Source organism: Neofelis nebulosa, chromosome 1 (assembly GCF_028018385.1).
Source record: "Neofelis nebulosa isolate mNeoNeb1 chromosome 1, mNeoNeb1.pri, whole genome shotgun sequence".
In the NCBI taxonomy this organism is placed as follows: domain Eukaryota; kingdom Metazoa; phylum Chordata; class Mammalia; order Carnivora; family Felidae; genus Neofelis; species Neofelis nebulosa.
Genome location: NC_080782.1, coordinates 95369782 through 95382383, shown reverse-complemented (window position 1 = coordinate 95382383; position 12602 = coordinate 95369782). Strand labels below are relative to the sequence as shown.

At 37.8% G+C, this 12602-nt stretch overlaps 1 protein-coding gene across 2 annotated transcripts in view; it reads left to right on the top strand.

Annotated features, from left to right (window-relative positions):
• RASGRF2 (Ras protein specific guanine nucleotide releasing factor 2) overlaps window positions 1-12602 on the top strand; it is a 245496-nt gene that overhangs the window by 85581 nt on the left and 147313 nt on the right. For both annotated transcript variants that reach the window (XM_058728352.1, XM_058728343.1), the window contains exon 3: window positions 11145-11292. In XM_058728352.1, the coding sequence (XP_058584335.1) occupies window positions 11145-11292 (148 nt within the window). The remainder of the gene's footprint in view (window positions 1-11144; window positions 11293-12602) is intronic.

Here is a 12602-nt window from a genome sequence, read left to right as displayed (position 1 = left end):
TCTGGTCTCTATTCCTGTGCCGACAGTGGTTGCCTGGCTTACTGCTCAGCCACCTCACCTGTCTCTCTTCTAAGTTTGCCTCCTAATCCATCCTCCACAGGGGACCAGAGTGCCTTTCTGAAAAGAACATACGTGCCTGGTAGAACTCCAGGTTTCGTATTAGTAATTTTGGTTATTATATTCAATTGACTTCTTAGTATAGAAAGTTTTAAACAGAGAGACTCAGCTCTCATTCATCTGCATTACCCTCCCTGGGCCACTTCCTTCCCCTGTAGAAAGGACTGATCATTCCCTTCTTTGGGCCCCTACTGCAACCCTTTATTTCTTTTAAAGTACCTTTGAAATTACTGTATTGATTTGTTTATGTCTGTTGCTCTCTGTCAGTCTGAATTCCTTCAACACAAATCTGTTGCTCACCTCTTATCTCCTGCTTCTGGCACAGTGGCAAATTGCTTTTCAGAAATGTGGGTACCAATTTAATCTCCCTCTGCTAAGACATGAAAAAGCTGGAATCATTTTTTTGAAAAATTTGTATTATATTGATGGGTAAAAAATGGTATCTTGGTGTAATGATAATTTCCTTGATTGTTGGTGAAATTGACTATTTTTTGCCATTGTTAATATTTGTTTATGTTTCCTATATGAATTGGCATCTCATGTCCAATGCTTGTTTTTTCTCTTGGTGTTTTTCTTATCAGTTTGTTTATGAGCTTTTTGTATGAAAAAAAATATCTGTTTGTATTTGTTCTAAATTCCCTTGCACCATTTTTTTTTTTGCCCTGTACTTATTTTTTGCAGAGTTTTGAATTATGACACAGTGCAAATATTGCTTTTGGTGGGGAGGTTGTTCCATTGCTTTAAAAAAATACTTAAAAAGCTGAAATATAATTCATATGCCATAAAACCTACCATTTTAAAGCATACAACTTAATGGATTTTAGTATATTCACAAGGCTGTGTAACCATCCCCACTCTCTGATTCTGGAACATTTTCAACACCCCTCAAAACCCCAATATCTGTTAGCATTCACTCCCTATTTCCTGCTTTCCCTAGCCCTAGCCAACTACTGATCTACCTTCTGTATCTGGATTTGCCCATTGTGGACATTTTGTATAAATGGAATCATACAAGCCTTTTGTGTTTGGCTTCTTTTACTTATAATGTCATCAGAGTTCATCCGTGTTGTAATAGCATAATGAATCCTCTGTTCTTTCTGTGGTGGAATACTATTCCGTTGTATGAGTGTACCACATTTTGTTTACCCATTCATTGGTTGATGAACATTTGGATTGTTTTTACTTTTTGCTATTGTAAACAATGCTGCTGTGAATATTTGTGTACACATTTTTGTGGACATGTTTTGAATTCTCTTGGGTGTACATAGGAGTTGAGTTATTAAGTCATATGTTAACTCTATGTTTAACTTTCTGAGGAACCAACAAACTGTTTTCCATAGTGGCTGCACCATTTTATATTTCCACTAGCTAGCAATTTATGAGAGTTTTAATTTCTCCACATCCTCACCAACACTTGTTTCCATTGCTATTTTATTTGGAGTCCTTGTAGTGGATATTGAATATGAGAATTTGTAAACTCCTTTAATCCATTTGGGCTTAATGAATATAGTTAGATATATGCTCTTGCTAAAGAATTTTTTGTGATCATAAAGAGAATTCTACCAATACTATTCTGCACATTTATTTGTAAAGAAATAAAAGCATCAGTGTTAAGAAAGAGTCATCAATACAATTTTCTTCAGTTTTATAATACAGCACTATAAAATATATTTTTTTTAGAAATAAATGTTCCTTAAAATTTCTCTGCCCCAAAATGATGATTTTACCACTATTGACTTTCTGTTATATTTGCTTACAGCAATATTTTGCTTGTTTTTTATATTAGATTGTGTTTTGGAAAGGATTATTGACAACTTTCCATATGCCCCATAGTTAGTCAAATGTTTAAATAATGAACTACTAACTGTGAACTGGAAAGAAGGAGCAATATTTAGAACAGGGAGTTTTAGTCTTTTTTATTTATTTATTTATTTTTATTTTTTATTTATTTTTTTTAATATATTAAATTTATTGTCAAATTGGTTTCCATACAACACCCAGTGCTCATCCCAAAAGGTGCCCTCCTCAATACCCATCACCCACCCTCCCCTCCCTCCCACCCCCCATCAACCCTCAGTTTGTTCTCAGTTTTTAACAGTCTCTTATGCCTTGGCTCTCTCCCACTCTAACCTCTTTTTTTTTTTTTTTTTTTTTTCCTTCGCCTCCCCCATGGGCTTCTGTTACGTTTCTTAGGATCCACATAAGAGTGAAACCATATGGTATCTGTCTTTCTCTGTATGGCTTATTTCACTTAGCATCACACTCTCCAGTTCCATCCATGTTGCTACAAAAGGCCATATTTCATTCTTTCTCATTGCCACGTAGTACTCCATTGTGTATATAAACCACAATTTCTTTATCCATTCATCAGTTGATGGACATTTAGGCTCTTTCCATAATTTGGCTATTGTTGAGAGTGCTGCTATAAACATTGGGGTACAAGTGCCCCTGTGCATCAGTACTCAGGGAGTTTTAGTCTTTAAATTTTATTCCTCTTTTTAATCTCTTCTAATGGAGATGCTTGTGTTTCCATTCATTGTAAAGGAGGCAAGCTTAGGAGAAAAGAGCCTATCTATCAGTAGAGAGAGAAAAGATTGTTGGGGGTGATATAGGGTTAGAAACTTACCCTAATGTGACAGCTAACAAATACTGATTAACCAGTGGAGTAGAACCATTGATGTAAGAGAATTTGAAAGCCAGAAAAAGTGGATAATAGCAATGCTGAAGTGCCCGTGAGTAAATCTACGGAGGCACAGTCTTGTGTAGATAAGTCGGCTGCTGTCAGTGCACAAATACTGTCTAGATGGGAACTGTACTGCCGTTATCCAGGACTGGTTTTTCCCAATTCCCAAAGACATCATGCTCCCCCTGATATGAAAAATGCTGATTCAAAAGAGTTTTCTCAGTAAAATTGATCATAATCCTGGAGCTGGTGCAAGTTTTTCTTCAGTCACCTATGAGTTTTTAGTTTGGGTTTTATTACAGTTCTCATTATACATATCTCATTAGCATATCTATCTATCTATCTATCTATCTATCTATTTCATTAGCAAATAAGTCTTCAATCAAAGTAAGTAGGATGAGGGTCTGGCTCATCTAACCATTTCTTGTGAAGCTAATATAATTTTTACTCTTCTATAAAAATAATTAAGGCCTATGCTATTATGCTGTACTTCTCTAGACTCTTTAGGATTCTATTGGAATGCTTCCTTTTCTCCCATATGGAATAGTGGTGTTTTGGTTTTGATTATACATATTACACATGAATATTTTACTCTCCTATATATACCTCAGACTTGCCATCTGTTAGTACTGGACACATGAATTTGGCTTTCATCATGTTGATTTATATGGCTTAATTTTATTATTTCACTTGGCAGCGAAGAGACTATTTTCTCCCCTGGTGGAAGTTAAACTAAACAACACACACACGAAATTAAAAACAATCACAAATAATAAATAAATCAGGCAGAAATTCTTAAACTTGAGCAACTGGAAAATTTAATCAGATAGAAGATACATTGGAGATATAGTAAAATAGAAATACCACTGCTCTGAAAATTCCTACATCGAAGGAAGCATTTCCAGTTGATTTGCACAATCCACTTACTAGTGGCATATATAAGGAAAGCCCTGTGGTATAAAGTGAAGTAGACACACCAGTAAGAGTAGTGAACTAGAGAGAACCAATTAAATAAATTGAATGACTTGACAATTATGCAAAATGAAAATTATTATGTGAAGAAAAATACAACGTGCAGAGTAAATTATCTTAGGTAACTATTTTTCATTTAGCAATGACCTTTATGTGAATGCCTGTTTTGTGCCAGGCCCCATGTCAGGTGCTGAGCTAATCTTTAATATCTTTGCCTAGATTATTGTGGAGCCTCCAACTGGTCTTCCTTTTTCTGTCCTCGCACTCCACCCCCCACCTCTGTCTTTTCCCATTACTGCAGCCAGTGTGATCCTGTTCGAATGTCAGATCTTGCCATGCCTCCAATCAAAGCTCTGAATCTCATTCATGGTGAAAACCTGAGACTTTATGTTGGTCCACAGGGCTTTGCATGGTTTAGAATCCTGTTCCCTCTTCTGCCTCTCATCTTACTCCCCTCCAGTAAACCAGCCACTCTGCCTTTCCTCGGGCAGCCCAGGCCTGTTCCCACTACGGGGCTTTCACACATGATATTCCCTCTAACGGGAATGCTTTTCCAACCAGCTAGCCACATGGCTCACAGCTTCAGGTCATGACTCCAATAACATCTTCTCAGGGAGACCCTCTCTCACAGCCTGGTTAACATTATAACCCCCGTCTCCCCCACTTCCTATCCTACTCCCCTGGCCCTGCTTTTTCATTTAAGTACTAATCATCACGTAACATACTATATATTTTGAAAATTTATTTTATTGTCTCTTGCTCCCTACTACAATGTAAATTCCATGAGGGCACAGATTTTTTTTCTTCCTATTTTGTTTACTCCTGTCTCCAATGCTTTGAACAGTTTTGGGTATATAACAACATTCAGTACATACTGAAGAGTGAATTTGGAGTCACAGGAACATATAAAGAAACTACTACATGTTACAGAAGCCCACCTCACAGAGTAAATAACTGCCATTAGGATTTACGTATTTTCTTTTTGCCACTTAATAATGTAGAGATGTTGCAAAATACAGAAAAGCACAAAAGAAGTAATTAAAAATCACCTGTCATTGCTCTAACACATGTACATGTACAAATTATATTTACTTTAATCTTCTGGGGGTTTTTTTGCTAATTTATTAGTGGGTCTTGAGTACGTTCCATTATGTTAACCATTTTTTAAAATATGACTTTAAATGGCTTGTATCATTCCATTGTTTCATCACTTTCATATTATATGCATCTATATTTAGATTCGGTTTTATTACATTTGTTTTAATGAATGAAAATCTTGTTTTTTTATACATATTTGTGCAAGTCACTGTTTATTTTCCTTGGGCTAGATTATTATACTTGAAACGACTATGACAAAGGATGACATTTTAAGCTGTCTTGATACTTACTGTGATGTTGTCTCCTAGACTGTCTCGCTCTGGTACAGAGTACCCCTTTTGTCTTATCTTTGCCGGTACAGAATATTATCATTCCTGAAGCTCTTGACCAATTTTTTTTTTTTTTTAATTTGAGAGAGAGAGCACGCCAGTGGGGGAGAGGGACAGAGGAAGAGAGAGAGAGAGACAGAGAGAGAGAGAGAGAGAGAGAGAGAGAGAGAGAATCTCGAGCAGGCTCCATAGTCAGTGCAGAGCCCAACATGGGGCTCAGTCCCATTTCCCTGAGCTGAAATCAGGAGTCAGATGCTCAACTGACTGAGCCACCCAGGTGTCCCAAACTCTTGACCAAATTTGATAAACAATTTTTACTCTTTGATTAAGTACGTCCTTTTCTCTCTCGCTATTAATTATTCACATATTATATTCCATGATGTCCTTAACTTCTTGATTTAATGACTTTGGGCCCTATTATTGGTTCCCCGCTATAAAGATGAAGAATTTAACACCCTTACAAAACCATTTACCTACTCTCCCTTTGTCCCCTCAGTTTTTGCTACTTACATATTCTTGGCTTTTAAATTGGTTGTTTATGTCTTAAAATAATATAATTAACTCTCTTTATCAACTTTGAGAAGCGTGTAATGAGTCTCTGCTATGAAAGGTAAGTAAATTAAGACATTTAATGTGTCTTTCTTTATTGTTCTCTTCTTTCCACAAACTGAGGTTTTAATACTTTATTATTTACTCTCTATTTATAAACTTTTAAACATTTACCTTCTGTTCCTAAATTTAATTAAGCCTCTGTTGATTCTCAAAATAAAAAACCAATGAAAGAAAACAAAATAAAAAACCATGGTTTTATAAATATTTTCCAAAGTATTAAGACTGGTGTTTGATACCATGGAGAACGAAATATAATCATGCGGTTGAGTCCTTGCTTTTTGAAGGAGAATATTTTAATTTCTTTCTAGCATTTTTTTTTTATTACTTCTGCGGGCTTGTATTCTTGCATTCCATGTTAACTCTTGTCTTTGTATTCTGTTTTGTTTGGTTGGAGAGCCTCCTCATAATTTTTCTCTGATAGTAAATGTGATTGTTAGTAAACTGCTTCTGTCTTGAACTGGCACTTGCCTGGGTGTAGGAATTTGGGTTCAGACTTTTTCTTCAGTTCTCTACTGTGATCTAGTGTCCCAGGTAACTGATTACAAGTATGTCATCTTGATTCTTGCTTTCTTTAGATAAATTGTGATTTCTCTTTGGAGGCTTTTATAATTTTTCCCTATCCTTAGAGCTCTAATATTTTACCAGGATGTATCAGGGTATGAAATTTTTTCATTTATCCTGTCTGGCATTTAGATTATGCTTTCTCTTTGAACTGTGCTGTGTTCAGTTCAGGGAAGTTTTCTTCCATTTCTTGCTTATTTCTTCCCCATCACAATCTCTGTTTTTTCCCATTCTGGAACTCCCATAAGGTAGATATTAGATCTCTTGGATCTATACTCATTTTTGCTCAGGTTTTCTTCCCTATTTCCAATCTCTTTGTGTTTTTCTTCTTGTTGTTCTTGTTCAGTGTTCTTTCTGTCTCCAGCCACCTAGCTTAGTTTTCAATCGTGTCTGCTTTATCACTTAGCGCATTCATTGACCTGTGAAATTTTAATAATCATTTTTTGTTTCCAAGAACTCTTCTTGTTACCTAGTTCCTTCTTTTCCATAGCAGCCCCTTGTTACCTTATGACTCTAATATCCTTCCATATCTCTCTGAAGGTAATATATCTCTGTTGTTTGGATTATCCTGTTTGTTTATTATATTTTCTGTTTGTTCATTTGGGGCTGTATTTATTTATGTATTGTTGCTTAACAACTTACCCCACAGTGCTTAAAACAGCAAACATTTTATTGTCCTCCCACAGTGTTTGTGGGTCAGGAATTAACTGGGCATCTCTGCCTGAAGGTCTCTCATAAGGCAACAGTTTGGAGGTCTTATCTGAAGGCTCAAAGAGGAAGGATCCACATCCAAGTTTGCTCACATGTTTGTTAGCAAGATTCACTTCCTTATCAGTTGTTGCATCGAAGCCTCAGGTCCTGTCCTCATCAGCTATTGGCCAGAGGCCTCTCTCAGTGTCTGCCTATGTGGACCTCTCCATACAGCAGCTCTTAACATGGTGTAGACTTCCTCAGAACAAACCAGTAGGACAATAAGAGAAGGTAAGCAAGAGGGAAGCCAGAGTCTCCTTGTAAACTGATCTTGAAAGTGCCGTTCTATCACTTTTGCCATATTCTAATCCTTGGAAGTGAGTCACCCTGGTCCATCTCACACTGAAGAGAAAGGGGTTACATAGGGTATGAATACCAGAAAGAAGGAATCACTAAGGGCTGTCTTAGGTACTACTGCCAATTGCAGAGGCCTTTCTTTTGGGGGTTGGTTTTTCCAAGTCTCAAGTGATCTTTCCTTCTAAATGAAGGACCTTGTGGGTTATTATAGGTAGCTGGCCTGTGTTTACATCTGTGTCACTTATACAGACTTCGTTTTCAGGTATGTGGGCAGGCACTGGGGAGGCTGGCTAGAATTCCCCCTTGTGTAATTCCAGTACCCTTCAGTGTGTACAGGTGGAACCTGCGATTTGCTATTAGCCATTAGTAAATGACAAACATGCCGAGTGGTCACCCCCTTGATTAGGTTACATTATGTGGCAAAGGAAAAGGGATTTTGCAGACGTAATTATGATCCTAAAAATCTGTTGCTTTGAGTTAATTAAATGGGATTTTCCTGGGTGGGCCTGACTTAATCAGTTGGAAGCCCTCAAGGAGAGACTGGGGTCAGAGATCTTTGGGGTCAGAGATGCTCTCCAAGCTCCATGAGTTTTATACCTTCAGGAAAATGAATTTCCCAACAATCTGAATAAACGTGGAAGTGGGTTCTTCCCTAGTCAAGCCTCCAGGTGAGAATGTACCTTGACTGACACCTCAGTGTTAGGCGTGTCAGTCTCTGAGCTGAGGACCCAGCTAAACTGAGCCTGGACCCCTGATGCACAGATACTGTGAGATAAGAAACACGTGTTGTTTTGAACAAGGGAGCTTGTGGTAATTTGTTCACAATAGAAAAAGAATACATGTATTTCACTCCTGGTCCCTCTTAGTGCTGACCCTTTTCTGGTTCTCTGTCCACAGTGGATGTCTGGTGTAAAGTCAAGCTTTGTTCTTTCTGAGTCTAGCATCCTCATTTGGAGCTTTCTTTAGGACGTGGTCCTTTTCCTACAGAGAGCAGATCCTGGGCTGTGACTTGAGGGCATGTCACTACTGCCAGTTGTGCCTTTTATTTCTTTACTTTGGGAGTCGGGAAGAGGAGGAGTCTAACATGCAGATGTTGTGAAGGCACTTGTTTAATGAAATGATCACCCCTTACTCCATTTCTTTGAATGTTTTGATTCCAACTTTGGAGCTCTGGCCACCTTGGTGGGAAGCGTGCTTATGCGAGGTGTCTCCTTGTGTGGTTTCCTCTGCTCTCAATTTCCCACCACTCGGATTCTACTTGGTTTTCCTCTTCATGGAATTTCTTAAAACTTCTGGTCTGTTGATGGCATATTTTCCTGTTTTATAATGCTGTTATGGTTTCATTCTTTAAACAGAAAATAATTTTCCTAGCACTTCAGTGAGGCCTTGGAAGTGAAGGGAGACAGATGTGGGTAATGAGTCTGCATGAACTCATCCACACAATCTGGACTGGACTTTTTATAAGAGAAAAAAAAAATACTGTTTTGCTACCTAATACCAATTTGATATATTAGTAATAAATTTGGAATATTTCTGATAAAATGATGAAAAGGGCATAATTTTTATTATAATAGCTACTTTTCTCATGTTCTATTACTATTTTCTCCTTTTAAAGTTCCTAAAAGCGTATCTCTCTGAAGACTCTGCTCTTTTTTTTCTTCTTTTTTTAACCTCCTCCCACTCACACAGCCTTTCTTTCTACTCTCTTAGGGTGATTTCTTAGAACAAGTGACTTTAAAATATTGCTGACACTATGTTTTTTTTCTAACACTAATAGCACACATGATGTAAGTGCTGAGGATGTTGAGATCATTGAACTAAAATTGTGATTTTAGAATTGTCCTAAGACTCTTTTAGTTCTAAGTAACACAAACCTATTTCAAACTGGTTGAGGTTGCAGAGAACTTATTAGACAGAAATTTTAATATCTCACTGAACCCAAGAGTAAAAATTATATTCAATTAACATGAGCGTCAGGAACCAGAAACTAGCAAGTTGACAGGAACACAGATAGTCGTTACCTTTCTGTCTCTCTTATGTCTGTTTTCTTGAACATCTTATTTTCTTTCTCAGCAGACTCACTTTGTTTGGCATGATATGGCCAAATACGGCTACCTGGCAATGGTAACCAGAGTTTCCAAGTTTATATCATATCAGTTCGAGCAAACAGATAAGAGATACAGTACCAGACTCCAAGGAGAAAGACTCTAGTTGGTTTAGCTTGGGCCAGTTACCTCTTTTTAGACCAGTGTAATGTAGCCATGAGGGCAGATTTTGTGGTGAAAACATGGCTACTATGACCCAAGTTCTCAACGAAGAGGTAAAAGGTAAGTGAATAGAAGATTGGGCAGTATCTCAGGACATGTCTGCTGCAACATTCTTGTTTATATTCATTGTGATATTCCTTATTAGAGAAACAGTTTAGCTTGTGGTTAAGAACATGGGCTTAGGGTCGGGGCACCTGGGTGGCTCAGTTGGTTAAGCGTCCGACTTCGCACAGGTCATGATCTCGCAGTTCGTGAGTTGGAGCCCTGCATCGGGCTTCGTGCTGACAGCTTGGAGCCTGGAACCTGCTTCAAATTGTGTGTCTCCCTCTCTCTTTGTCCTTCACCCACTCACACTGTCCCTCTCTCTTTCTCTCTCTTTCTCTCTCCCTCTCTCCAAAGTAAATAAACATTAAAAAATGAAACAAAACATGGGCTTAGGGTCAAACATATGTTGATTTGATCCCACCTTGCCACTTACTAGCTGTGTGACCTCTGTGAAGATTAAAATCTTTTTGTGTACAATTGGGATGATAAAGCCTATCTCCTGGGGTTGCTGGGGGGATAAAATGAGAATATATATGGGACATCTGAGGCACTCAATAAATAGTAATTATTAATTATTACAATTATCAGATCATTTGGGAAAGATTACGTGAATGGAGAACATACATTTTACCACCTCAAATAGTGCAACAAGATCTAGAGGCAAAATTCCAGGTGCTACAGAATTGCATAGTCAGTAAAAATCTAAGAGGGAGTTTTGGCTTCCCACACACTTGGCCAAAGAAATGGAAACAGGTGAGGCTGATGGTGTTAGGGCCCAAGAATCTACACTTATTTTTAGAATGAAATTTTGCTCCTGTTGATTTGTGAAAGAAATGTTAATGGTCTCACGAAGCCAAGCAGGGCTGGTAGTCACCGGTATAGTCATCATAGTCCCTTCCAGCCAGTGCCTGTTCTGATGGTTGCTTCACTCATTCTACTTGTGGGCAGGCCTGTTCTGATTGTCTAGAGACTTAGCTAATGAAATATTTTTGAGTATCATCCCTGGGAACCAAGTGTGTACCATCAATTCAAGACCTCAGTTTTTTGTTAAAGGAGAAGCATCTTTTTCTTTATGAAACAATAGATTTCCTTTGCACTTTTCTGACTTATATGGCAAAATTGCTAATGGCAGCCATCATTAAATGACCTCTTAGTGAAGGATATGTAAAATAGCAATGATCCAAATTCTGTATAGTTAAATGAACTCTTAGCTTAGTAAGGGATATGTAAAATGATTCAAATTGTATATTGTTAAATGATACCAAATGCAAGCCCAAAGTTAATATTTACATAAAGCAGAGTTAGCCATCAAACTACATTTATGGTTTCTTTCTAAAATATACTGTATGCTGTTCTATATGAAACTGCCATAGAACAGTATCTCATTGACTAACTGTGTAATTTTCTCTTAAGTTATGCAGACATTTTGATTGAGAGAGAAGTGTTAATGCAGAAGTACATTCATCTAGTTCAGATCGTAGAGACGGAAAAAATTGCAGCTAACCAACTCCGGCATCAACTTGAAGATCAAGATACAGAAATTGAAAGACTTAAATCAGAGGTACTTCCCAGTTACTAGATTCCTCCTCATTGTTATGCATTTATTGCCATCTCCTCAAAATTACATAAGGCCTATCAGGGCAAAATTTTCTTCCCAAACTTGGTTCCTTCGCCATCAGCGAGTACATGGTCAGACCACTAATCTGTGTTAGAATAAATCTAGTCCATGTTAGAATTAGTTAAATACACTATATTAAAATACCAGAGTAATATGCTGCTTTTTAATTATTTTGTGCTCCTGATGTCCTTCATTTGATCAGATATTCAGAAGTTGATTATAAAATGTAACTGTTTTTAGATTGACTATAATAGTAATGATAATTGTGAATCTGTCATAGATTAAACTCCCAAATGATAACTAAGGAAGGACTAGAAATGAAGTCAGGAAGACTTTACTGCTTCTCTATTCTAAGGAGTTCAACTTTCTTCCCCCTAGAATTTTGAAAAACACATTGGAGTTGAAGTATAAGGCATTTCCTCAAGTTGGAATTCCTGTCTCCCTCCATCTCCACCCCCACCCTCTTAGGGTGAACTTCCGAGGCCCTGCACCCCCCGATTGTGAGATTGTCCCAAGTGAGAACAGAGCATGGTCATTGTATCTCCAGCCTCAGTGGTGGTCCTGGATCCACCCATGCTCACAAGTGCCTCTGTCCACATATAGAAACCCAAGTGTACCCGAGTGTTATTTACTACTCGTGGGAAGCGATAACTGAAGACCTGAAGAGGAATGTGGAAAACAAGATTTCCCCCCTCTTTCTGACTAGAGGTGCATTAGCATTTTCTTAGCTTCAAAGAGCAGAATAGGACAGATGAAACCTACTACTAATTGTATCCCATTGACAGAACAATTCAGGATCCTCAGGCCTGAGTTACAAGAAATTTGTAAGTTCTAAGAGCCTCTTCAGCCCTGAGTTACAAGGAAAGTAACTTTCTTGTTACTTTTACAGTCATTGGACAATGATTTCCTCTTTGTTTCCTTATACCTTCCTCCAAGACGCACTGAATCCTGTGAGAGGTTTTCACCTCCTTCTGCCTGTGTACATCACCTCCAGTTTCCAGAGCATGAGTATAAGCTTGATTCCACCTGGGATCTGATTGCTTCTCTGGTGATGAGTTGCAGACCATGTTCACCGTATCATTAGTGTTGTTAACTTCCTGATTCAACCCTGAAATCTCATAGAGTGAAAACAACAACAGAAAACTTAGCAAACCTGCATTTTAAAAGACTATATCAGGCACTATAATTTAAGACAAAATTATTGTGTTCTCTCTTTGCCACAGTAAGCCAGAGCAGATGCTTGTCTGCTAAGT